This window comes from Copadichromis virginalis, linkage group LG2 (genome assembly GCF_057382275.1).
Source record: "Copadichromis virginalis isolate Kocher_CV1m ecotype Utaka linkage group LG2, C_Virginalis_male_GT1.1, whole genome shotgun sequence".
Taxonomy (NCBI): Eukaryota; Metazoa; Chordata; class Actinopteri; order Cichliformes; family Cichlidae; genus Copadichromis; species Copadichromis virginalis.
In genome coordinates, this window is record NC_140619.1 from 3,471,882 (window position 1) to 3,499,250 (window position 27,369).

The 27,369-nt window shown below is 38.0% G+C and overlaps 3 protein-coding genes across 4 annotated transcripts; 1 reads left to right on the forward strand and 2 right to left on the reverse strand.

Moving 5' to 3' along the window:
• The first annotated feature begins 3,008 nt into the window (after positions 1–3,008).
• On the forward strand, positions 3,009–6,122 carry LOC146716778 (immunoglobulin kappa light chain-like). Its single transcript, XM_085468362.1, has 6 exons — positions 3,009–3,051; positions 3,198–3,530; positions 3,647–3,991; positions 4,337–4,459; positions 5,122–5,192; positions 5,340–6,122. The coding sequence occupies exons 1-6, from the start codon at positions 3,009–3,011 to the stop codon at positions 5,454–5,456; spliced, it is 1,032 nt and encodes a 343-aa protein (XP_085324488.1). The 3' UTR covers positions 5,457–6,122.
• Positions 6,123–12,589: 6,467 nt separating this feature from the next.
• On the reverse strand, positions 12,590–16,771 carry LOC146716779 (signal-regulatory protein beta-2-like). Its single transcript, XM_085434705.1, has 5 exons — positions 16,694–16,771; positions 15,116–15,363; positions 13,490–13,848; positions 13,062–13,412; positions 12,590–12,965 (listed from the first exon to the last, which is right to left on the reverse strand). Exons 1-5 carry the CDS (start codon positions 16,769–16,771, stop codon positions 12,829–12,831), a joined length of 1,173 nt encoding a protein of 390 aa, XP_085290831.1. The 3' UTR covers positions 12,590–12,828.
• A 2,117-nt stretch (positions 16,772–18,888) lies between these two features.
• On the reverse strand, positions 18,889–20,952 carry LOC146716780 (uncharacterized). 2 transcript variants are annotated; one of them, XM_085468384.1, is made up of 6 exons: positions 20,895–20,952; positions 20,447–20,755; positions 19,893–20,240; positions 19,596–19,733; positions 19,450–19,505; positions 18,889–19,371 (listed from the first exon to the last, which is right to left on the reverse strand). In XM_085468384.1, exons 1-6 carry the CDS (start codon positions 20,935–20,937, stop codon positions 19,243–19,245), a joined length of 1,023 nt encoding a protein of 340 aa, XP_085324510.1. In that variant the 5' UTR covers positions 20,938–20,952; the 3' UTR covers positions 18,889–19,242. The 2 variants fall into 2 exon arrangements, with proteins under 2 accessions (XP_085324510.1, XP_085324501.1); XM_085468375.1 differs by having other exon boundaries at positions 19,596–19,736.
• Between the last annotated feature and the right edge of the window lie 6,417 nt (positions 20,953–27,369).

Below are 27,369 nucleotides of genomic sequence, written 5' to 3' on the forward strand. Positions count from 1 at the left end.
TTACAATACTTTTCTTTCTTTTTTACTTATTCATGGTGATATCATCATGTAAATCATAAAATAGAAACAGAAAAATACAGTTGGGGTAGATTGCATATTCACTATATAATAACAAACAATAATAATCCCCTGATTTCATAGCTTTCTGTTTTTGACATTTTAACTTCAATGGGTATGTGCCAGTGTAGTATGCACCCTAATTACCTGAGTATCATACATTCCAGGCAAAACTAGGAATGTTGGTATTCAGGACTGATCTTGACATGTATGCAAGTATGTACATTTTCAATTTAAATACATCTAGACATTAATAATAATGCCTATGGAAAGACAATACATAAAAACCTATTAGCTCCAAATTAACAGCAAAAAAAGTTTATTTCATTCCAAAGGATGGTAAATAGACCTAATCGAGCCCAAAAGCCTTGACAGCCATGTAGATCTGCCGCTGTTTTGCTGCCTTTGGATCTGTTCTTTTACTTCTTTCAGCTTCCATCATGGTAAAGACAACAGCAGAGAAATCCCATGTGTCCTTATTTAGGGAAAATACAGCCATTAAAATATTAGATATATCATAACTTAAAAAATAAACAGAAAAAAATTATGAAAATAATTTTAGCTTTAAGTACTGTACCTGTTGCCCTTTTTTGTTTGCTACGTGGATCATTTTAGTTCAGCTGGGTGTCTTTCCTTTTGTTATATTTCTTTAAGAGTTCAAAAAGTGTTAATTGCATAAATAAAATGTAATTTTCTCTGTAGCACTTCAAGGATTTCATAAGCAACACACCTTAGTTGTTCAAACAAGGCATAAAGGTAAAAAACAATATATACAGTGTTATCTTCATATTAGATGTCAAAAAGTATTTGCGGCTCCCAGTGTTTTCTTTTGCGTGGAAACCGGGTCCAAATGGTTCTTTCGATGTTAAAGGTTGCTGACCCCTGCCCTAACCCTGGATCCAACTCCATCATCAAGTTTGCAGATGACACCACGGTGATTGGTCTCATCAGTGACAATGCTGAGTCTGGCTACAGGGAAGAAGTAATGCAACTAGCTATGTGGTGTGCTGACAATGACCTGCTTCTGAATACCAGCAAAATCAAAGAGATCATTGTGGACTTGAGGAGAGAGAAGAGAGACACCCATCCCATGCCCCCATCTACGTAAATGGCACAGCTGTTGAAACGGGTCTCCAGCTTCAAGTTCTTGGGGACGCACATCTCTGAGAATCTGTCCTGGTCAACTAACACCTCCAGCCTGGTCGAGAAGGCACATCAGTGCCTGTTTTTTCTTGAGAGCACTGAAGAAGAACCACCTGTCTACTGACATACTGGGTAACGTCTACCACTGTGCGATAGACAGCATCCTGACCAGCTGTGTTGCTGACTGCAAGGCACTGCAGCAGGTGGTGAAAACATCTACAACAACCTGCATGACCTGTGGCAAATAAATAGGTCTTATAGTTTAATCAAATAGTTCGCTGTAATTTCCTAGTACAGTTCTGTGTCTGGCCTGTGGTCAGATCTTACACAAACAGCTACAAGCAAGAAAGCTAACGATTGTAAAATATCTTTTCAAACAGGACACCGATAACTTGATTATTCTTTTCACATGTTCTTCATCTTCTTTTGGTACTCCGTACATCCTTTTTGTGCACAACATTGCTTGCACCTGAAACACACAAAGACAAAAATAGCCATGGTTGATGCATGATGGAAACTTAAGCATTGCTGTGGTTGGGCTTTCAAACAGGGGTGTGAATACAAACAGGGTTTCTTCTTGTCTCTTTCAATCTCAGGTATCTGATCTTGAAACACTGTGTCATTTGTTTGTTTGTTTTGTTTGCTGTTGTTTTTAAAGGGAAATGATAATACTATAGTTTTAATGTGACTAGTTTTTATATCAGAACAAACATCTGGAGTTGTTAAAGCCTATGTGAGAAACAGACACCAACACTCAGACCTGTTCAGTCATGCTGTGACTGATTTCAGTAACACTGTGGTTTGTTTTTGTTTGTTTTCATTGGCAATTGCAAGGAAACCAGGGGAGGTGCTCATGATTCACTTGTACTACTCTGGTCTCTCTTTTTTTTCTTTTTTTCACAAGATTACAAGAGTATATTTGTTTTGACCACCTCCCCTAAGATTGTCAGAATGTGTTAACTTAGTACAATAATAGAATTTTAGCTCATTCAAATTAACGGTACATAAAACTTCATGATGTGTCCTGTTCTGAGGAAACAGCTTCAGTAGGGTTGGTCAAAGGCCCACCACAGCCTTCATCTATGAGTGTTGCAGCTGAATGTGACTTCCTTGTTGTTCTCTCTTTTTTATGTAGCCATTATTTTATATTATTATCATAAAAAGCCAATGAAAAGACAGTATTCCATGTTTTGATGTTATTTTTAAGAAAAAACTAAATTCTAAGTTTCAATGGTAAAAAATCTTGTATCTTGCACCTTGGTGACAAATACACAGTTAGTGTCCTCTGTCTCTCAAATACATGCTTTCTTTGTGGTTTTTCCCTAAAACCTACAGAATGTACGATGTAGCTCTCAATTTCCCCTAAATACTCAGGAAAAGTCAGCTCTACCTATATTGATACACTTCATTTTCTAAATCCTGGTTAACCAGAAAGATATTAAGCTATGATCAAATAAAAAGTTTGCATCATAAATCTGATGTGTATCTGATTTACAAAGAAACATCATGAAGCTACTACTCTAAGTAAAATACTGCTATAAAAAGATTCCCAGAGCTTGGGCTGAGAATGGCACATAAGACTTTCTGACACATTTTAAGTGGTTATCAAAGTAGTTACTCCGAAAGAAAAACCTCTTAGATCCAGTGATAATATACACAATGTTCCCGAAATGGGAGAAAGGCCATTTCCTACATTTCAGCCAATCATTGATTTCTGCTTGTCAAACCTTCGTCACCTTGTGATGGCTGTATGCCTCCTATTTGAGCAAGAGAAGATCAGTAGAGAGCAACAAGAGTGCTGCACCACAATGATCATAGCACTGGCTGCTTTGATTCTTCTTTGTACACCATGTAAGTGCAATTCATTGCTCGTGAGAAAAACATGAAGAGCATGTTTGTACTACACCGTCGTACACATTTACTGTTGCTGGATATTTATCTAACAGTATTTACATCGATTTTGTCATTTTGTTAACTGCATTTTTTTTCTTCTTCAGCTGTGACTCAAACTTCAGAGGTTCCTCAGTTGATCTCTTTGACTGTTGTTGACCTTGGTGACAATGTTACTTTTGGCTGTGAAGTCTCTGAGAAGGAGTTAAAATCCTTACACTGGTATAAACAGTCTCTGGGACACTTGCCCCAAAGTGTTGCTTCTGTTATTCTGGACAAAATAACTTCAACTGATGCATTTAAAGATTCACGTTTCACATTGAACAAAGAAATATTTACTATCAGAAATGTCAGCAAAGAGGATGAAGCAACATATTTCTGTCAAACGCGAACCACATATTCACAGATGTTCAGCAGTGGCACATTCTTGGCTGTGAAAGGTAAGATGCTACCAATGGCACTAAAACTGTTATGTTCAGTGAACAGTTAAATCACTCGCACAAAGAATAAAATCTATTATTAATTGTTTAGGTTACAAATCTGACTTAATTTACAGATTACAACCAGCAGGAATCAATCTACATGAAACAAGTTCCAAAGAAAGAGTCTGTTCTGATCGGAGACTCGTTGGCTCTCCAGTGTTCACTTCTCTCCACGAGCAAAGAAAAAGCATTCCAATGTCCAGATGAACACAGAGTGTACTGGTTGAGAGCTGGATCTGAAAGTTTTACTCCAAGCATCATTCACACTCACATGGACAGCAGGGATGAGGCTCTGAAGAGAAACTGTGTCTACAGTCTATCAAAAACGATACAGGACTACTCTGATGCTGGGACTTATTACTGTGCTGTGGTCACATGTGGAAAGATCCTGTTTGGTGAAGGAACTAAAGTAGAGATAAGTATGTATTAACATTTGTATTTAAATCCATCTCGCATTGAACCGTTTAGCCTGGCTAATGGGAAGAGCTGAAGTCAAAACAACAATGTTTTATTGAGATATTTTCTGTCTTAATCATGTTTTATGCAAACCACTGAAAATAAATGAAACTATGCAAAATAAATAGACTTGTTTTCTTTATATAATGATTCATTTATAACTGCGATAATTAAAATCTGACAACTTTTCATTGGCTAAAATCAATGAACTTTGACTTTTGTAGCTATTGACTACTTATAATTTATGTGTTTTAATTAATCCTATTGATCCTAAATGTACATAATGCTTTATTTTATTGTTTTTCCAGAGTCAGTATCAGGATTTGGGTTGTTTGTTCTTGTGCTTGCAGTATTCTTGACCAGCAGCATGATTTTGATCCCCATTCTTGTTTTCTACAGCAATCAAAGGAATGCTTGTCAACGCTGCACAGGTTGGAAATGTTAACAAATACTGATAAATTAGTGCTTTTTTGAATTTTTTTGAATGATTACCATATGTAGTATGTGTGACAGAGCAGCTACTTCACTGACTGTGTGCAGCAAACATAGATACTCAGACATGTGCATATACAAATACAAGCACAACACAGACTTTGCAACTTAATTTCCATGTGCATTAGAGTGTTTGGCATCATTGTCATGCTGGAGAAAAATTATATATTCATTGCAAATCAGATTTTTTCCAGATGATATTTTATGGTTTATTCTTAATTCCTTTTAATTTTGACGAGAGCCTCAATAACACTGCTTTAAGTGTGTCAGGCCTTTTATTTATTAAGGATGTGACTTGCAGATGCTGTCAATCTGCTGTACACATGTTTTAGGCCTCTCACTTCATCTTTTGAAGTTAGTTAAACTAGATTAAGTTAAAACAATCTACAGTTCACTCCCCTTTCTCCTACGTATTTCCATACTCTACAGCTGACATCTGGACCAAACACCTTCATTTGAACATGCTTTACATAAGTTAACCTCTTTTTTGGTTAGCTCTTTAAATTTTCTTTATATTTTCTGTCATACTGTCACAATTTCAGTACATGAATTGCAGTTATTATATGTACACATACTGAGAATGGATTTCTTTTTTTGAAAGGAAAAATGACTGGCTCCCATCATATTGGCAAGTCAACAGTGGATCAATCAAATTCCATAAATACGTTTCTGGTAAATATGTGGCACAATAAAGCAATTAACCTTTTATTTTAATAATGTCATATCATGCAGCGATAAATAATAAATAATAAAAAATGAAAAGAACATCAACTCTGACCTCCAAAATTTCAGCAACACTAACATATGAATATTTTGCAGAATGACAAAGACACTGCAACCAGCTGTGCAGAACTGGGTTTCTCCAGAAAAATAAAGATGAGAAGAGCAAACACAGAGTGTGTGTACTCTGTTCTCAAAGCAGATAATCACACCTAACACCCTCTCCAGGGCAGCGCAGGGCCGATGCAGCGACACACTCATTTCAAAGTTATCAGCATTTATTTCCTTGCTGCTTCGTTTTTTCTTAGCAACATACTTTCTTGTGGGAAACTCAGTTTGTTAAGAAATCACCGCAGATTGCTTGTCACTATTTTTGCTATCACCATATCTCCGTTATCATAGTTATTGATTTTATTTTGCTGCCATAAAAAATATATTTTTTGTATTAGTTACATAGAACAGCTTCTGCAGGCTACTTCAGTCTGTCTGTGAAATCAGTTTTTGCTTATCGTGGTCCGAGAGTTTTCGAGTATAGTTTTAAATATATCATAGGAGTTTATGTTTTGATTTAACTTTTAGATTCCTTTTTTGAATTCTTTATAATTCCAACAGTGGCTTTGATTTCTTGTAATATTGTTGAATTGTTTTTTTCTAACTTCAAATATTATGTTTTTGTTTTGCAATTATGTTTTTTGGTTCCGATTTTCATTGTTATTCTATGGATTTTAAATTTGGGGGATATATTTGGGGAATCTTTTATGTTTCTTTTTTTATTTGATTTATTATAATTTTCAACAGTGGATTAATTTCTCTTCCTGTCTTGTTTTTATGCCAATGTCTTGGTTCTTCTGTATCAACTAGTCTGACCTGATTAAACTGATAATCACCATCTTATAATATTCGTCTTATATTATTTCCCCTTAAGCTTGAATCATACTTGGTTAGTTCGAAGTAATGAGGATGTCTAAAGTTTCTGTATAGCAACAATATTTTCTGGCACAACTTCACCTACTTTTAAGGTGCATGGAGAAGAAAAGGACCTGATGAGAAGACTCCAGTGGAAACGCGTTGGTCACACTTTTCCGTTATACTTTAAGTGTCTCTAAAGTTTCTGTATATGCAGCTCTGACTGAGTGAATTTAATCATAGGTTGTAGTATCTAAAATTTTAATATTTTTAACAGCTGAAGAACAACTTGAAATGACAGAATGTGAATCATCTGTTAAACTTAAAAGAGGTACTGTGCATTGATCAAAAACAGTAGTTTTGCTAATACAGTGGTAAATGGCCTGTATTTATATAGCGCCTTACTAGTCCCTAAGGACCCCAAAGCGCTTTACATATCCAGTCATCCACCCATTCACGCACACATTCACACACTGGTGAATGTGTTGGGGAGTAGCGGAATACATGTACTGGCATTACCTGTATAAAATACAAAATATGAGTAACTGTATTCTGTTACAGTTACTGCTTAAATAGTTAATAACTAGAACACAGTCACTTTGTTAAAATAAATGCATTACACTGCGGTCTTTTCCTGTTTCATATGTTAGGCTATCCCATCTCTATCCCCTCTCTGATTTTGGTAATTCCACGCTTTGCTGGAAACCCAAACATCAAATCCTATGTTTTGACCCTGTGCGACACATATCCGATCATGGTGTGACAGTGTGAACGGCACAAATCCGATATTTTCAAATCCGATCTGGGTCACTTTGTATGTGGTGCTGAATCCGATACATATCCGATGTTTCAGAAAGCGACTGCTGTTTGATGGTCATGTCACATTAAATCCGTCTTTTACGTCACTGACACAAGACAGACGCCAATTATCAGCGCCGGAGAAGCGTCCGAGAAGACATCGTGAACGCTTCCTGGCCATCCAGTGAAACTGTTGGGAAGACAACGTTGGAGAAACGTGAACATTTTATTTGTACTGTATAATCTGCAGATTCTGACAGAAACCTGCAGCTATCCTTTGAAGCAGCGCTCCTCTTACACAGCAATAAGGATCATTATTAGGTTATTTACATTATTATTTAAATAACAAAATAATTTAAAGCAAAAATTGGGAAACGTAAAGTCCAAAGTCTTTATATTAAGGTCCATCAGTCAAACAATACTGTTGCTCTGGGTCTAAACAGAGCGCGTTGTGTGTGAAGTCTTCTTTTGCGCATGCGGCCGCTTTGAGCGTTCACACTAGAGCGCGTTGCTGTCGCATTTTATTTGTAGTGTGAACGAGCAGACAAATTCGTGAGTGAACGTAGCCTAAGGCTACGTTCACACTGCAGGTCTTAATGCTCAATTCCGATTTTTTGATCAAATCCGATTTTTTTGTCTGCTCGTTCACACTACAAATAAAATGCGACAGCAAACGCGCTCTAGTGTGAACGCTCAAAGCGGCCCGCATGCGCAAAAGAAGATGTCACACACAACGCGCTCTGTTTAGACCCAGAGCAACAGTATTGTTTGACTGATGGCCCTTAAAGACTTCGGTCTTCACGTTTCCCAATTTTTGCTTTAAGTTATTTTGTTATTTAAATAATGAAGGAAATTGCCTTCCCGGGTTTCCTCCGTGGCGTGAGCGATAAGCAGAGTTTTGTCCTTTCCTTCTAAGATTCCTAATTATTTAAAGTAACACTCAGGTATGCCATTCAGCTGGGTTAGTTACAGCGCCGGGAGCAGCTTGGGAGAACAAGGAAACACAGACTGCTTCAGGTTGCCTTCCCAAATCAACTCAAAGGTTTATTTGATACACAGCAGTTTATATAGAGAAAAAAAAGGTTCGTGTGTCAGCTTTCCCAGTTCAAACCGGTACAGACTAAATAAGGAAACGTCTTCCTGCCTTCTGAGCAAAGTATCCCTTGTGTAGTTTATCAGTTCAGGTACAATTTATGATCATCCCAGCAAAATACACTCCTAGACATAAAATACAGAGTTCTTTCATTAGTGAATTCTGAAACAAACCACCTAGCCTTTAACGAGCCTTTTTCTAAGAGATAAGGAAGGGAGGATGGGAGTAGGGAAGTGGTCTCATCTCTGTGGTGTTTTCGACCTTGAGGTACCAGCTTGTGAGTCCTACACATTAATTCTTGGGTCACAGAGAAAGAGAAAAACAACTAGTAGATGAGCCTTATTGAGTAACAGTTTTCCTGTATAAAACAATATCCTGTAAATGCTTACCGTGGTATCAAAATACCTAACAAATAATAATGTAAATAACCTAATAATGATCCTTATTGCTGTGTAAGAGAGGAGCGGTGCTTCAAAGGATAGCTGCAGGTTTCTGTCAGAATCTGCAGATTATACAGTACAAATAAAATGTTTACGTTGTCTTCCCAACAGTTTCACTGACATCTACACTGGATGGCCAGGAAGCGTTCGCGATGTCTTCTCGGGCGCTTCTCTGGCGCTGATAATTGGCTTCAGTCTTGTGTTAGTGACGTAAAAGACGGATTTAATGCGACTTGACCATCAAACAGCAGTCGCTTTCTAAAACATCGGATATGTATCGGATTCAGTACCACATACGAAAGTGACCCAGATCGGATTTGAAAATATCGGATTTGCGCCGTTCACACTGTCATAGCATGATCGGATATGGGTCGCATAGGGTCAAAAAATCGGATTTGATGCGCTTTCGCCTGCAGTGTGAACGTAGCCTAAGAGGCTCTAATGTTGGTGGTGTCAGTTACACAGTGGACCTGGAGCCAGCACAACAGAGCCAGCAGTGCACGGGCAGGAATGTATTTCTTACTTGGACATTCCGACACCACTTCACATTTAAATAAGAAAGGGATGGGTGAAGTCTGACTGTACAATGCAAACTCTGTTTGCCAACAACCAAGCTGCTCTCAGCATCAAAAGACTCCACCTCCAACCTAAAGAAACATCTGGAAGTAAGTTATTTTTTAAAAACTAACGTTAACCTACTGCAACTACCTTGTATTAGTTGTGGTAGCTACCTGGTTATGTGCCACTTCAGTGTCTTCGATGCACTACTGCTGTGTGGTTTATTACTATTACTGAAGGCTGCATTACAAGCTACTAGCTGGGAAAGCCAATCCCAATCTCCACCCAATTGTTACTCATTTTATAGCAAGACTTAAAAATCTAGTTGGTATTGCTTTCAGAATTGCAAATGGTTAGCATGGTATTCAAAGTCAGGGAGGTGTTTGTGGTGCTTTACGCTTGGCTTATAGCACAGTATCACAAGAACCTAGAAGCAATTAAAGGTTTCTGATTCAACTGAGACAAATATGCAAATATGACAGAGAAAATGTAAATTGGAGTAAAAAGTAGTGTAGTGTAGACAAAAGAACAATTTTTTCTAAAAATATGAAGGTGATATAAAAAATACAGCTGCGGCTGAGTGAAGTCTGTTCTGAGTAAATCTAAAGTTAACATGTTATTTGTTTTTTCCTCTGATTTTCCCACTTTTTTTCCACTTTTGCAATGTAGCTCATATTGTTTGCAAAGTCTTCTTTATTTCCTCCAAAATCTTTTAATGATAATATTCTTACTCTTAATGTTCTTACTAGGCTATTCCTTGAAATCATGTTCTGAAAATTTATGTCATGGACGGCAATATGGACGTAGCTCATTGGTCTTAAAACTGAAACCAGTGGACAAAAACCTGCATTCTTTACTAACCAGGAGGGATCTGGTTATCTGGTTACTTAAGAATGAAGAATTACTCTTTTAATTAAAAAAAAATCTAGCTGTATAAAGACCAATGGGGAAATAACTCTAGTCACCTGACCTATGACCTCTGTTAAATCCTCAATGGTGAGTTCATATTGTTATTCACTGGTTTCAAACCTTCTAAAATTCTTCATGATGTTCATTTTGACTAAGAAGCAGGTTGCAATGTAGTATGTGGTGACCTTGTAATTGAAGCCACTGTGTTGTGAAGTGCAGGGTCCCTCTGTGTCTCAGCTTCCTTGCTCTTGACATACAGTTTTAAAACACTGAAATGGCGAATTCTAGTTCCAATTTCTCTTTTCAGGGGGAGAGGTTGACTGGCTTTTCCTCAGCAGACCAGACAAACTGCAGACCTGTCTACAAAAGGTCTGTTTCTAGAGTTGTCATTGTCATGACTAGAGCAGGCATTTTGAGGGGCATACTGCTGCTTTAAGAGTCTCCTTAAGTCAGAGCGCGCATCTACTCAGGTTTGTGTCATGCACTGCGAGCGGGAATACTGGGTTAGAGGCTTGCGTGGTTATCCATACAGCCCCGACATCATGCCAGCGCATTTTGGGGATTGCATGGGCACTGATTGGTTTTCTATTGCCTATTTGCAGGGAGTAAAGGTGCCCTTTATTTGCAAGGTGCGCCTGCTGCTTGCCACACAGGGAGGAGAGGGGCGGGACGGCGGGAGATTCTCTGGCTGAAGCAGCAATTACTCCATCTGGAGAGCAGAATGTCGTAAAATCGCTGAAATCTCTCTCTCAACGCATTTCGGGCAGTTTGTCTGAAGTTTGTCCGTTCTGCGCTCCGGATAGGTTGATTCCGTTAAAAATTTTAATCGCATTAATCGTGATGACGCCGTTAACGCGTTAACACTGACTGCCCTAAAACAAACACAAAAACTTAAGAAATGATGATATAGACTTATAATTTGCACACATGTGTTTTCTAAATTCTATCACACACATCTATGCAAAAAGTGAGCGTGAGGGGCCCTCGGTGCGCCTGCTGCTGTGCTGAAGTCTCACACACAACCTGTCGAAAGGGGAGGGGGCGGGCTGCTTCCAAGTAGTGCACATTTCATTCATAATATTGTCACTCCAAGCCCATTTTGTATTAATTATTTTTCCTGGGTTGTGTGAAATCCCAGAAAAAAACCTTATACAAGGTATATGTCTATTAGTCTATTAGTCCATGTTGTGGGGTTGGGTGATACTAGAGTGCAAAATTACTGATGGAAAATTGACAGAGGGAGAAGGAGTGTTCGCCCAGGGTACCAAACATGCTAGGACTGTCCCTGAATGTAAGAAATGCAAATGTAAAGATTGTGAAATGTAAGTCATTACAGGTCATGATGTAATCACCGGGGATTGCTATGCAATGAGAGTTTAAAAAAAAAGGAAAACGAGAAAATGACCACAAGATTGTATGTACGCTGCTGTTGGATGAGACTCTTATAGTGAGCAGGAAAATGTAATGATCTGTCCTTAACCTGTCCATTTTAATATTAAGGAGAGCATTACTCATGAAATGTACACAAATAATGAATACAGCAGTTAGTTAGCCCTGAGTCAGTGTGGCGACCTCTCCAGAGTGTACCACACCTCTTGCTCTGTGATAGCTGCGATAGGCTTCAGCCCCCCAGTACCCTTAATATGGATAAGAGAAAGAGAATGGACAGATAGAAATCACTGTAAGAAAAATATTATAAAACCTCACTAACTCCTATCTTTTACTTTCAAATGCTAAAGGAATTTTAGTGATGAAAAATGTTTACAAAGCTGCAAAGCGAAGTTGAACAATAACAAGATTTGATAGAAGGTGTTTTATTTAATAATGTTGACAAACACAGTAACATTGAGAATAGGATTTTAGGACAATTCATTACAACTAGACTGCAAAATGATAAAGACAATGATGTACTATGATGCTTTCCTTTTAACCCTCATTGTTCTACATTTCTTTCTTCTGAGACACAAATCAACACTATGCACTGATCACAATCACCTTTTTTCTTAGCTTGAAATCTGTAAACTTCTCTCATGTGTGGTTTCCCTGTTTGAATACATCAGCACCTTCCTGTTAGTCTTTAGTTTCAGCTACAGTACTTTTCTTATACGTATTCACCCTTTACTTATTTCTCCAAGATTTTATCATCATACATCATAAAAATGAAATTTAAAAAATGCAGTTGGTACAGATTTAATTTGCATATTTACTACATAATTACCAAGAATGATAATCCCTTTCACAGATGTCTGTTTGTTTTTATTTTAATGGGTATGTGCTTATTTGGTATGCACCCTAACTATCTGAACCTCATACACTCCAGACTAAACCAGGAACGCTGCTGTTCAGGGCGGATCTTTACATGCATACATACATGTACATTTTAGTTATTAAGTTGCGATCAATCAAAGTGCATTTAAACATGCTGATAATAATATGTACACAAAGCCACATTATAAAAAGAAACAATTAGCTCTAAGCAAACATAAATAAGATTATTTCATACCAAGGCATCATATAGAGACCTAATCCAGCCCAAGATTCTTGGCAGCCATATAGATCTGCTGCCTCGTCACTGCGTTTGCACTCTTTGTTATACTTCTGTCAACTTCTATCGTGGTAAAGACAACAGCAGAAAACATCCATGTGTCCTCATTCTGGGAAAATGCAGTGCATAAAAAATATTAGAAACATTAAAAAGAAACTTAAATAAGAAACATGTTATATTTTTTAAGAATATTCTCAGCTTTAATTGCTTTACCTGCTGTTTTTTCTCATCACTAAAGAGTTTCTGCAGGTCAGCAGCTTGATTGTGGAAAATACGGATAACAATGGATAAAACTCAAGATTTATATGCTTTTAATTAAAAAGAGAATTATGATTAACTTCAATTACCTTTGGGATGATCACTGTTGTTTATCTTGATTGTGTAAATGAGGACAGCAATAACAATCAGACTTATAACCACGACAGCGCAGAGCAAGAAAACAACTCTACTAGCTGTCTGTGACCACACACTGCTTTCTGCAATCATATTAAAAAGAAAAGGAAAAGATGAGATGAATGCCAAAGTGCCATTTGTGACATTTTTTCTAATTAATAGAGTAATGATAACATTACCTTGAATAACCAGTGTAGTTCCACTTCCAAATAATATCTCCCCACATGTGGCCACAGCACAGTAGTAAGTCCCAGCATCAGAGGAGCTGACGTTCTTAGAGAAGCGATAAACACATGTCTTCTGATGGTCAGATCTTTTCTCACATTCATTACTTCTGTTTTTGTCAGTGTAGATGATGTTTGGAAGAGATTTATCTGATCCCTCTCTGACCCAGAGAATATTGAGATCTCCTGGACACGTCTTGTTGTCAGAGTCAGAGAAGACTGAACACTGGAGCGTCATTGTGTCTCCTGGATTTGATTCTATCAGTAACTGACTGACTGCATAGTTTGATGCCCTCTGAGCTTTTCCTGTGTAATACAAATCACATTCTCCAAAACATGCACAGAAAAATGTGAACATTTTTAAAAGTAGATTGGCTTATTACCTGTAACTAACAAATATATTCCACCCCATGTAGTTCCAATCCATTCTGTGTTTGTACAATGATAGTGACCCTCATCCTCTTGAACTGTCTCCAAAATGGTCAGGCTGCTAAAATTTGCATCATTATTTATCCGAAATCTTGAGCTCAAAAATCCAGGACTAAAATCAGCTTCAGACTGAATCAGAGTAACTATTAATTTAAGAGTATCCCCGACGCTCTGCTTGTACCATCTGAGTCCCCTAACGCTGAGCTCTTTGGGAATAGTGCATGTCAAGGTTGCTGGTTCACCAAGCTGAACAGTTTTAACTGGAACCAGAGAATCTGAAATAAGAGAAATAACATTTTGTTTGACATTGTAACTTTCCAATGTAAAACTCTTTTATTCTGTATAAGTCTATTTGACATGAAAATCCTTAACTAAGAACATTTTTAGACAAAATAAAAATGCACTTACATCCTTGGTGAAAAAAAAACAATGTAACCCAAAAGACGATCATCTTGGCTCTGCTTTTTGTTGGGGACCGTACTGGTATTTCAATGAGTGAAGGAGGTGGAATGATCGTTTTAGGTCAGTAAAATGCACCTGATTGGCTAACACAGAATAGATTCAAAAGTACATTTCCTGTTACATCTACCTCTGTGCTTTGTAAAACATATCACCTCTCTTTCATCTTCTATTGTGTTGGACTCTGGTTTTTAACACTGCCAACATGGTAACTATTTGTGTTCTTCGATCTTGAAATAGCTATAATGTGTCACACTGTACATTTCAGGGAAAATTTGTAGATTGAATATTGGCCAGGGGGACACGACATTTTACCACCTGTAGAGCTAAAGAGCAGGCTGAACAATGGAGATTTATAGTCTTCAAAAAACAGAATATTTGGCCATTTTTGTAGCAAATTTCATGAGAAACAATCCAGGATTATTCACATATTTTTACTCTGTATTCACAACGTCAATTTTTTGTTGTTGTTGTTTGTTATTAATGTATTTGAAATGATATACCACTTTTCTCAGCTTACTGACCAACACACTTTTAACCACACATTCATAAAGCACAGAATATACAGTTCTGCTCTCAGCATCACTCCTGACACTGTAGTAATCCATTTGTATGTGTGCTGCTCCACTCCTCCCCAATTTAAAAGGAAGACACAAGAAGCAACTTATCCTAAAACAGAGAATGGGCATCTTATCGTTTTCAGTGTAGAACCACCACCACTCGTAATTTTCATTCATACCCAATTACCCTTGGCTTCAATCCTAGGTGTGTAAAGATTTAAAGGCCACTAACCTTGAAACCTTCTATCATTTAGCTGTAACGTGAAATTTTGTCCTTACAGTTTATAAACAGAATAATTGACAAATAGCAGCCGAGTCCAAATCCTAACTGAAACTAGGCTGGAATTTATTTATTTCTTGTAATGAAAGCCCTGGTCTTTTACACAGACCAGGCGTTGGTTGTTTAACAAAAACCAAGCCATAATAAAATGGCTGGCATAATATGCAAGAACAATACAGTCTGGAAGTCCAGAGGTCAAAATGGGACATGCCCCTGATAATGACCAAGCTAGGATTCTGTGGGACTTCCAATTAAAGACAGACAAGCTGTTGATGGCTAACCAACTGGAACAGGAGTGGTGGACAAGCAGAGGAAGACGGCCGTAGCGATAGCTGTAGCTGCACCGAATGACAGCAACATCAGGTAAAAGGAACATGAGTAGTACCGAGAGTTGGGAGGAGAACTCCAGAAGATGTGGAGGGTAAAGGTAACAGTGGTCCCAGTGGTAATCTGAGCACTTGGTGCAGTGATCCCCCAAGCTAGGCAAGTGGCTCCAGTAGATCCTACGAACACCGTCCGAAATCTCTGTCTAGAAGAGCGCAGTCGTAGGAACAGCAAAGATACTGCGCAGGACCCTCAAGCACCCAGGCCTCTGTTAGAGGAGTCAAAGGGCAAGACCGCCCACAGGAGCGAGAGGGTAATTGTTTTATATATATATGTTTGTAAGTGTGTTAATAGAGGGTTTATAAATACATGTTTCATATTGTAATTCATTTTTAATACAGTTGTTAGTATTTTATGTGACCTCACCAAAGTGATAAGATTTTTTGCCTTATGAAGCATTTATAAATAAAATTAAAATGACTCAAGACTCAAAAAAAGCCTCAGCCATCTTCACATCAGAAAAATGACACTAAAATGACAATACAGAACAGACAAATATTTATTTCCAGATGCAAACATGACCAATCTCAGGTTTGCAAATTATTAAATGTATGTAGGACCAGAGTCGAAGTCTTTAAGAAGAGTTTAAGAGAGAACAGTACACCGAGCAAGTGGAGCCACAGAGTAGCTTCACTTAAATGTACGGCAGCTTCTTCATTTATAATAAAATATGAATGTTATCACAAAACAACAGTGGACATTTCAAAGATCTTCATAAATAACTGCAAATGCCATAAACAAAGTTGCCACCATATTTAAATGATAATTGAGGAAATTATTAGGAGTTAGTTCATTCATGAGGTTCAACTTTCCTCTCATTTGTAATCTGTTAGGTAGCTTTAGTAAGATGAACGTGGCTTTATGACCAAGCAGAGGCACGATATTTGTTGTCCTGCAGTGAGTTCTGTTGTCAGATGGAGCCAGTCTACAGAGCATATGGTACAACTGGTCTGTGGGCTACTCTTGTCTGTGGTTTTGCTGGTAAGTCAGCAAGCCACAGAGAAGCGCAAAATTATAACAAATACAGAGGTGAAACTGAGTGTTAAAACCTATGAAAAGTGTCCCCTCTCTGCTCTATTCCAGACCACTTGTCTGGAATATTCGGCAGTCACTTACGTAATCCGCTTCCAGTAACATTCAGTCAGGATCCTGGAGGAATCACTGCACACGCACGGTGGGTGAACCCCCTGTCCGACCGGAATCACAGGATTCTGGTCAGACAGGACTATAAAACCACCATGTCAGTAACCAGTAAGGTTCAGTTCTAAAGTGCTTCTGAAATAAACTAAGTAGTCAGGCTGTCAAATAGGTGAACTCTACTGGGTGATCTTCTCCTCCGTACAATGAAAACTCAGAGCAGTTTGTCGGGATAAGGAGGTGATCAGATTAATTAAATATTATTAAAATAAATATTATTCATATCAATCTTAATATTACTATTAATAATACAATTTTATGAAGTCATCCAGATTCACAAGGTTGAGGTGGTTCTGGCATTTGACAAGGATGCCTGCTGGGCACCTCCTGGGTGAGTTGTTCCAGGCATGTCCCATCGGGAGAGGCCCCAGGGCAGACCCAGGACACGCTGGAGAGATTATATCTCTCGGCTGGCCTGAAAATGCCTTGGTGTCCCCCCGGACAAGCTGGGGAAGGTGGCTGGGGAGATGCTGCTGCCCCTGCGACCCGGCCCTGGATAAGCGAAAGAAGACAGATGGATGGATGGATAGATGCTGATTAATCTAAAGAAATGGAAACAAATTATGTGTTTTTGAGACAGACTGCTAGTAACAAAATGTCTAAAGACACAATTTAAAATTCATTCATCAAAATAGTATTTTATTGTTTATCAGTAAGTATTGTATTTGCAAAGGTGGGGTAATGGGTGGCATTACTGGAGGCATTACATAGTTAATTAGCTTTTTGCTCTATAGAGTATAGATTGCTGAGCAGAAGTCAAAATAACCACATGCCCCAGAACCAACAAGTACCTGCATCCCAGGAAGGGGTAGAACTGTCCAGTGGAGAGTGGTGACCAGAGATGGGCAGTAACGCGTTACTTGTAACGAGTTACTGTAATCTGATTACTTTTTCCAAGTAACGAGTAAAGTAAGGGATTACTATTGCAAAAACGGTAATTAGATTACTTTCCCGTAGGAACGCTGCGTTACTGTTTTACTAAAACCATGATTTTTTGCGAGAATGTCTCACGACAGTGACGTAAGCGAGTGCGCCATTCGTGACAACAGCTGTGTGCAGATCAACAATGGATCACATATCGAGTGCAGGAGAGTATGAGCGTGCAGCGTTTAAAGCGTGGAAGTACTGACCTTACTTTGAGTTTGATTCCATAAAAAGTGACAAAAACATTAGTGTCCGCTGTGCGTGGGAAGAAAACTTCTTTTTACAGCGAAAAAAACCCTAAACTTCCAAACAAGCACCGAGTAGCTACGACGTAATGGGAAACTCACAGAGAAACTCGCGGATTCTTCCACTGACCGCGGCACACCTGCACCAGGGTAAACCTCCGCCTACCGCAGTCCTGCTTTACAGGTGAAAATAGAGCAACAGGACCGCTGAGTCTTTGACTTTATTTATTTTCTGCTGTGTTTTACTTGCATGTATTTGAAAGACTGAGTGTAAACACAAAAAATATTTTATTTTATGTGCTGGAATGTGCAGAAAATAGGTTTAAATGTTAAACTAATTTATTCAAGTCAGAGAATGGTGCATATAATTAAATTTTTGCTTGATGCATAAAGTTAAAAGATTAAAACTGATAAAACAAGTTAAAAAAAGAGACTTTTCCATTTGATTACATTTTGTATGATGGATTATGCAGAAAAAGTAGAATTGGGCTGAAAGATCTATCGCTTTATCACCTACTCAGGTTGTAAATCGTGTTTTTAAAAAGTAACTAAGTATCTAAGTAATTAATTACTTTTGAAAATAAGTAATCAGTAAAGTAACGGGATTACTTTTTTGGGGAAGTAATCAGTAATTAGTTACTGATTACTTTTTTCAAGTAACTTGACCAACACTGGTGGTGACCATCTCCCACAAGGATCAAGGTTCAACAAGCCCCAGACTGGGACTCATTCTTGCCTTTTTGTCACTATGTAACAAAACTTGGTTTATATCACTTTATGGAATTCCAGTTATTTTGACTGTTGTCGAAGTCTGATTACTGTGATTTTAAAATTGGGTATAACCATAATGACTGACAGAAACTTAAATAAAACCATCAGGCCCCACCTCTGACTTAGATACTGTACTTGTAGCTGCTGCCTTTTTCCCCCAAGGTACAGCCACAGCATCCAGCACAGATGGGTCACACACTTGATTTTGCGTAGTTTTTATATTGGATACCCTTCCTGACAAAATGCTCCCATTTATCAGGGTTTAGAACAAGCAGAAAGGGTACACTAGCTTATGACCCATGAAGCGTTTTTGTTTCTTGAATTATTATACTATGAAGCCACTAGGCCTTACCTCTGGAGTAAGGAAAGTCGGCAAGTTTTTACTTATTTCAGAGTAGCCTAGACTAACTGAGTTATTGTCAAAATTTAAGTTTATTAAATTAAATTTAAGTTCATAGCTAAAAATATACACATACAAGAAAAAATGCCACACTGGCTCTGTTTTAAGAAATTTAATTAAATAATTAGTGACTTTCTTGTACTGTTGATATTTTGTGTTATATTTTTGTATTAAACTTTATTTACTATCAAACAGGAAACTGTATATCCACTGTAACCACTTTTTACTTTCATTATATTCGTGAAAATAATGTATTCATGTGGATTACAGAGAAACACATCAATATACTAAATAATATTAAAGAACACAACAACACAGACTAAAACCATTCATAGATGGGATTCATACTGTTTTCATCTCTAAAATAGCTTAATAATATACTTTTTAGTCTTTGCACATAAACTGGAAATACAGTGTCAAAAATATACAAATAATTACATTTCTAACAAAAGTGAAATATGTGTCCACATCCATGATGCTATAGAGCTTAATCCAGCTCAAGAGCCTTGACATCAGTGTAGATGCTCTCTTCCTCTGCAGGTTTTGTATCCTTTGTCCCCGATTTGCTCGCTTTTTTAAAAGTTGGTGCCGAATAAACCAACAAGTCCTCATCTGTCTGAGGAAGCAGCACATGTTAATATTTACACAGGTAAACATGCTGGAAGCTTATGGCTCTGTTTGTCCTTATAATTACCTGCTGATTTTCCTGGTCACCACTTGAAATTACATTTGTTTGCAGGGCAACTGCATCTGTATTGTCATTAAAAAAAAAAAGCAGTAAAATTAGGTTATATTTTCCTAGTATTGATTGCTTGATGTGATGGGAGTGACTTTGCTTACCATTAGAATATACATATGAACTCTTCTTTAGCTTCTTGATTGAATAAACTAGACAGGCTATAACAATCAGGCTTATTGCCAAAGCGACACACAACAGATAGAGAATTGTATTGTCCTTCTTTGAGCAGCTTTTCTTGACTGCTGACATAAAAAAAAGAAATAATGAAAGTTAACAGTAATTAAAATTGTTACCAAAAGTATTTTTTTAGGCATTATAGAATAGATAAAAAAACTAAAATGTAACAAAATGCACAAATCCTCTAATTGCTCCATTATATAAAAATACTACTCAATTACCTTCAGCATCGCCTGTTGTTTTATTTCGAGAAAAAGATTCCACACATGTGGCCACAGCACAGTAATACGTCTGAGAATCAGAAGAGCTGAAGTTTCTGAAGTAGCTGTAGAAACATGTTTTTGTGGAGAGTGCCTCTGAGTTCCTTTCATATTCATCTCCACCATTCACATGAGTATAATTAGAGCCCGGGTTAGATTGATGTGGTTCTGCGCTCAAACAGAACACGTTGTCATCTACTGGACATGTTTTATTCTGGAAGTCATGGAGGACCAAACACTGAAGATTGACTGTGTGTTCCTGATGGACAGAATCAGGTGGAGGAGCTGTAGTGAAAGGAGGCTCAGGTCCTAAGTAATTATAAAGAATGTGCAAAATCACTTGTTATTTTAGCAAAATTCAATAAAAAGCTTTGCCTTTTTTTTATATTAACTATTTGGTGTTCGCATGGTGGTACGCCTATTCATACCTCCATGCACAAATGAGCAAACAATCAATGTAAATTTACAAATTTTACAGGAATCTACAAACATTCTTCAGGTTTTTGTCTACTTACCTTCAACTTTTAAGTAGGTTCCATTCAAAAATGTTAGTTCTCTATTTGCTGTTTTCATACAGATGTAAACTCCTGTATCACTCTGCTGTGCTTTTGTAATATACAGATCAAATATTCCAGGATCTGTTACAGTTCTAATGCGCTGATCAGCACTCTGAGAGCTAAATGATCTTCCTAAGATTTTAGGAAAGTCTCCAGAAACAAGCTTGATCCAAAACAAGGTTCCTACATCTCTACGGGGGCACGTCAGGTTAATATTCTCCCCAACGTAAACAGTCTTTGTCTCGAAAGTCTGTTCATCTGAGCAACCTGACCAAAAACAAAAAACAAAAAGGGAAAAAAATCAGTCCACTCAGTCATCATTAATTTTGTTTGTCCTTTTAAATTTCTTAAATTTCATTACTTTAAATATATATTTGCAGTAAATATTATCTCTCCATATACTTACGACCAACATTGAGCATCAGGAATAAATAAAACATAACCCTCATTTCTGGTGTTTTGACTTGATACTGCTGTAATAAAAACGTAATTTAAATGATCCATCTAAATATAATCATATGAAGTGGGAGGAAACACTTTCAGTGCAGTCTGATTGGCTTCTCGTTTCGTTGGTTTTTCACTGCATTACCGTAGTGGAAACAATATGAACCATCTTTCCAACCTAAGCACATGAAACAACACCAAATGTAGGTTGTGTCATTTCATATTTAAGACTTGTTGTGGGTTTCTCAAAATGAAACTTACAGAAAGAATACATGAAAGCATAATTTTGACTCTCAGCTGGAAAGAAATGTGCAAAAACATTTTTTATAACTTTCATATTGAAATTCACATTGATATTGAAACTAAAGAGCCACAATTATATTTCCAAGTGAAACACATGAACATTTTAAGACCCAAAGACTAAAAATTAACAACATTTTAAATCATTAATAAAAGTTATTGTTTGATTATTGATTACAGGTTTTGCAGATTGAAATTGTCTGCAAAAAACATGTTTTCTAGTCTAATTAAGGTTAACAATACATGTTGATTATGCCTAGCTAAACAGCCAAATAAAGTTGTGATCCATTGGAATTTGATCAATATTGCACCTGATTGTTGTGGTAATTAACATTCACATGTTATTTACAAAACCAACAGAAGAAAACTAATTACAGAAAACGGTTTAGTCTACTTGCTAGATTGTTTGAGAGGTGTATCCCTGCTGCATAAAGAAATTGAAATATCACACAAATAACATGGAAAATAATTTCATGATGCAGGCTCGGTCATCCAGTTAAGGAAGTGGTAGTGAAGGACATAATGTTTTCAGTGGGAGAAACGGTGAAACATTTCTCATTTAAATTTAAAATATTTTGAAAATACTGCATAAGTGTAATTTTTGATCATATGAAAAATGACACTTAAAAAGGGAAACTACAAATTCCTACAAATTCCTGAGAACTCCCAAAGAAAAGACAGATCTAATGAACATTTTAAGCACCTATTTAAAGCTTAAAAAACTACTGAAAAGAGTTCGTGATAAGCTTGTTTTAATTTTCAGAACAAAAAAAGTTCTTTCCATTGTTGTAATGGAAAAAACATTAAGAAATATAACTTTATGTTTTCAACTATCATTGAACAGCATAACCAGAATCAGTGACACAGAATCTCATCTGCATCCTGATCGTCAAAGTTCATAGTTTATTGTAATGTGTGAACTACAGAAAGAACGCCCCGCCTTCCTAATGTGTGAGCCAACCAATAAGACCACACCCTCCACAATGATGACAGGATATAAGTGCAATGCAACGTGTGGTGTTACGTCTCATCTAGGGGGTTGTGACCCATGAAAAAGCATAAATTTTTCCCAAGTTTCAGGCAGCAATAGAACCAACTTATCAACAATAAATATATGTTATATTTATTATCAACAGATTTAAAACCACAGGCATTTAGCATAATGTTAGAGTGAACTAAGGCCAAACTTACAAACAAATACTGATATAAAAAATAAGATACTTATGAGAAATGGCCTAGTGAGCCGTGCCAAGCTTGAAGTCAAAGTTTTCTTTGCAACAAAAATATCTATATTTTATGGTTATGTTACAAGTTTTGATTCACATTGGCTGGACGTACCACATTTTCATTAATTTTCCTGTTTATTTACAGCATGTTTTAAACAAGATATAGATTCTCTGTTTGGGGAATATGTTATCTCCAACTGGGGTTTTCGATCTTGGCTCCTTATGTAGGGTATGGTCTTCAGGCTACACCCTACATAAGGAGCCTTTTAATAATCTGCAAGTTGTAGATTGACCACACCTCTTCACACACCCCCGTTCTCTGTTAGCTATTGTGGTGGAGGGGCTGGGAGGAGGAGTTGGCCATCCGATTGGGGTCTGGGATGCAGGGCCTTCGTGCTACTATCTGGTCTCCACCCCAGGGAAAAGGGTAACAACTCCTTGGTCTAGGTCTGGGGGTGGCCGTGCCTGGACCTGGGGTCTAGAGTAAGTTTGGGGACTGTGATTTTGTGTACAGTGTCCATTTGTGTCTGTCTCTACGTAGGGTGAGTGCCGAGTGTTTGTTTTCTGTGTGTGCCTGCTTGTCTGTGTCTGTATGTCAGGTCAGGTCTTAGACTCCTAGATCTCCCCTCACCACACTCCCTGTGTTGGTGGTTCTTGGTGTCCGGGGCTGGGCGCTCAGGTATGTACTGGCTCACTCCCGGTGGCTGCTTGGCAGGGCCAGGCACCTGTTGCTTGGTCAGTCCACTCTGGCACAGCTGGCTGCCAGCAGAGCCTGTGGGCACATCGCTGCAGTCCGCTCAGGCTTCTGCTCCATGGCTGCTGGCTGACCCATCGTCTGGGGCTCTCCTCAGCTCTTTCCAAGAGGGTGTCACGGATGCCCCTCCGATGGTTGTCCTTGGGTTCTCGTACTCTGGGGTTCTAAATGTCTGGGGCTCCTCCATACCTGCTTCATGCCCTGGGGGACAAGGCCATTGCTCCCCACACCCTCAGACCATTACCTGAAGAAACCTTTTGAATGCAAGCACGCTCATCCACACAGGTGTGCACACAGGTGTACACATGCATGGGTGTTCACAAACACAAACTACACCTTTCTTGGCTGCTATCTCAAAGCACATTGTGCGCTGTCGGTCTTGCGTGCTGCACAAAAATGTTCAATATTTAGTATTTACTGTTATTTACACTTAGCTAGATTTTTGCAATGGTTTTGTGTTTATTATGTTGCTCTCTTCTTTGCTTGTTTTCTCTTTTTTTCTTCTTCTTCTCTCAACAGTTGATCCAGGTGATTTTTTTTGGTAAGTGCTTCTCACTGTCCCTCTTTCCCTCTGTCTTTCTTTCTCCCTTTCCTATACCCCAGTCATGTCTGGCCCGTCTGTAACAACTGAAAATAAAATAAAATAAACAAATAATAATAACAAAGGTCAAACAAAAGGACCAATACGGCAAGACTGTGATGATCCACTTGGTAAAGTAAATCTGTTGGGTATCTTTGTTGGCCTACAGATAATAATTCTGACTGCTAAAGAACCAAATGGGAAGGCAAAAAAAAAAAGATTGACAACACCAATCACAGCTGGGCAGCTGCACGTTTTACTTCTCTTACTACACAGGTCTTTGCGTAAAAGAAGGGAAACACCTGTTGCACAAAATGACAAATATGACAGCTGTGGCAAAGCAATATTTCAAGACATTACATTAATTTCATTTTGTGCCTAAAACAAGCTATAAACATCAAGAACAGGTAGGGAAGAGTAAGGGTTGACTTGGCTGCTAGGGGTCAGCTAATATGAGTAATACTGAAAAATATTGAATTGAACCTTTTGTTTTTAACTGAAAATAGACTGATGTTGCACTAGCTAACAACTCTGATTAGTGAGACTTTAACACAAGTCGCTTGTGTGTTAAACCAAAAATAAAAATTGTAAGACACCTGAACCCACTGTAGTCTGTCTTACCTTCTCTTTAATGTGTCAGAGAAATGAAAGCAACAGGGTTAAAACTACCACTGAAAAGCAGTCCACTAAAAATAGCATTAAAATGACCCAAATTGTGTGTGTCAGTTTCAAGCAGAACTATTGTACACCTAGTGACAAAAAAAATGTCAAAATTGCTGCAGTCTGTGTCAGAGTAGGATATTGTGCTCAGTGTTCTGGTCTGTTAGTGGTCTAATCAGGGTCAACGTATTGTGGACCACAAGCCAATACATGTTGGTCTGACAAAGATGTTCTTAATATGGTAGCACAAAACCACAATGTCACTGGTTCAAGTTCAGCCTGGGCTAGAGATCAATGTGTTGCATGTCACAGCCCCCTCTCTGAGGCCACATTTCCTGTCTGTTGCTTCACTGTTCATGCCTGCAACGAGAGAAAAAAAAACTGCACAGTGCAAGCAGCGCTGGAGTTTTGTCAAGCAATAAATGAGTAATTCCCTGAAACAATGCTGTGCCCAGCTTCTGTACATGTGATATATTCACGTGTATATACTAAAGGGTAAGGATTTGAGAAGTAAATATTACCTTTTAAAGTTAAATAGCTGTGTTTTTTTCTCTAGAAATGTTTTGTCGCTCTTTGCATAACCTGCATAACATAACCTGCCTGGTGTTTGCCTTTGTGTGCAAACACAAAGGCAAACACAAAGTCACAGTAGTTACTGACAAACAAACAAAGCATGGAAACTTGAGCATTTCTGTGGTCGGGCTTTCAAAGACAGGTGTGAATGCGAAGGGGCTTTTCTTCCTGTGTCACTCTCTTGGTTTTGCAGCACTGTTTTATCAATTTGATGTATAACAAAAGCAGCTCTTGTTGGAAGAGTTAAAGAGGAAAGGACACACACTTACCTGGTCAAACTATGACTGTTCTAATCACACTTTTGTGTTGTGTGTTTCTTAAGGCTATCAATGAAAGATGGGAGGTGATAATGAATTGTCCCTGCCCTTTATAGCAAGGGCAGGACTTTTTAAATGGTTCGCAAATCATTACCTATAGGTTGAAACCCTTGATACATCATCAGAATCAGAATAATTTATTAATCCCAGAGGAAATTATGTAAACGTGTGTAAAGTGTGTATAAAGTGTGTACTACATGCATAGATGACAGCTTGTTCAAATTAATGATGAATGAAGTTAGTTAAACATTTAAATGCAGTTGTATGAACAGTGCATATAGATTGTATTTTATGATAGATCAGTAAGGTTGCAATTGTGTGTGGTTTTAAAGCACAAACAATGTTTGCAATTTAAAAGGCAAGAAAGAAAATAAAATCAAGTCAGATGTTTAAGCTAAGAGTACCCTGCTGAAGCCTTGCAGCTCTCCTCTCACTTCACATCCTGTTGAAACTCACAGTGAGGGGATTGTTCTGAGTAAACAGCTTCAGGTTGGTCAAAGGGTGGAGAAATGGCCCACCACAACCTTTATCGGTGTAGCTGTTGCGTGGAGCTTTGCTTTGCTTGCTCTTCTCATGAGAAAAACGAAGGCTTTCTATCTTTATGCTGTTAGACCAGTGAGAACAACTGGATTGCTTCAACAATGTATAATACTGTGCTTTTATTTCCAATTTTTAGAAGGTTTTGGTGGACACATACATAACATTATGACAAAATCTATGTCTCTTTTCATTTGCATATGGCAAGAAACCAAAAATAAAAAAGGTTATTTTCATAATACTGGTGAGGCAGGTGTTACAAAGACCAAGTCTTTATTTTCCTTACAGTCTAACAATGGACGACACAAAAAGATCAGCACCACTTTGTAAAAAGAGAGAAGCAAGTATACACATTCACTGACGAGGTAAAGTTAAATTGTTGGAATTTTTATGGTATTGTCAAGGTTCTGCGTCATTTTGACCCAGTGTTTTCACTTTCCTTACCCGGACCATGACAGGTATACTGTAACAGAAAGAAGTGATAGCAGGATAGGGTTGCAAGTGGAGGAGTGAGCAGAGGAAAATCTCAGTTCTTATGCAATTTTTAAAAGGTTTTGCTTTGTATGTCAAATGTCTTTTATGAATTCATAGTTGATTTCTCTAGTAAAAGAAAAGGGTGAAATAGATTCAGAGTAGCAGCCGCCAGGCCTATCAGAAGTCCTGTTGTCAAGGCACCAATCAGCTCCTGAGTCAACCAATGTCAAGCACTCCCCAGAGACGTCTTTTCCTCTGCCTGAGCCTACCTTCTTGGTTACTGCCTCTTTTGCATGAGCTAGTCACCCCTGAAACTGGCTATCTTCCAGTCTGCTAGTGGAGCTCTGAATCTGCTGGTCTCCTGTCTAACCTCCAGAGAGGCCCTGCATCATTCATTGCTGGCCACCTTCTCGTCCACAAAAGGGTTTCTGCTGCCAGCTGTCCACCTTGCTTCATCGTCGGAAACCTCTTTAACCTCTTCAGGATTTAATTTATGTTAATATAAGTAAATATACTGTCCTAGGAAACGTGTGTAGGATAAGAAATACAGAAAGTGTTGTGTTTGCAACATTTCAGAGATGCATAAGGATAAAAGAGCCAATCAAGAAGATTCGATTCAACGTTATTGTCAAAGAACAGTTACAAACTTCATATTATCAATGATAACCCGCCCAGTCTGCTTAAGCAGGAAGAAACACATGCAGCAACGTACAGAGTTGGGGAGGTGGTTGTGGTCTCCATCCACTATACTCACTTCACAACACTATTCTTAGTGTTACAAAACTACGTTTACTGAAAGTGATGAGAACTTTTGACTCAAGTGAGGCACATGTACCAGTGTAACACACAAATGTTATATGAACTTGGGTGAAAAAAACAAAACAAACCTAAAAATAAATAAGACAGCTGGTCTTAAGTCTGCTGATGATTAGACCTTTGACACATAATTATTCCATGCAATTCAATCAATTAGTTTACTGTAATTTTCCTGTCAGCATGTGGTCACATCGTGTACA

What these genes read in the sequence shown, in the direction of transcription:
- LOC146716778 (XM_085468362.1), top strand. Translation starts at nt 3,009, where the DNA reads ATGATCATAGCACTGGCTGCTTTGATTCTTCTTTGTACACCAT. An exon ending in GATTCTTCTTTGTACACCAT is followed by an intron (nt 3,052 to 3,197) that starts GTAAGTGCAATT and finishes TTTCTTCTTCAG; the next exon opens with CTGTGACTCAAACTTCAGAG. An exon ending in AGGAACTAAAGTAGAGATAA is followed by an intron (nt 3,992 to 4,336) that starts GTATGTATTAAC and finishes TTGTTTTTCCAG; the next exon opens with AGTCAGTATCAGGATTTGGG.
- LOC146716779 (XM_085434705.1), bottom strand. Translation starts at nt 16,771, where the DNA reads ATGGGACATGCCTGGAACAACTCACCCAGGAGGTGCCCAGCAGGCATC. An exon ending in CACCACTCCTGTTCCAGTTG is followed by an intron (nt 13,849 to 15,115) that starts GTTAGCCATCAA and finishes TACATTGGAAAG; the next exon opens with TTACAATGTCAAACAAAATG. An exon ending in AACTACACTGGTTATTCAAG is followed by an intron (nt 12,966 to 13,061) that starts GTAATGTTATCA and finishes ATATGATTGCAG; the next exon opens with AAAGCAGTGTGTGGTCACAG.
- LOC146716780 (XM_085468375.1), bottom strand. Translation starts at nt 20,937, where the DNA reads ATGAGGGTTATGTTTTATTTATTCCTGATGCTCAATGTTGGTC. An exon ending in CCTGATGCTCAATGTTGGTC is followed by an intron (nt 20,756 to 20,894) that starts GTAAGTATATGG and finishes GTTTTTGGTCAG; the next exon opens with GTTGCTCAGATGAACAGACT. An exon ending in AACAACAGGCGATGCTGAAG is followed by an intron (nt 19,737 to 19,892) that starts GTAATTGAGTAG and finishes TTTTTATGTCAG; the next exon opens with CAGTCAAGAAAAGCTGCTCA.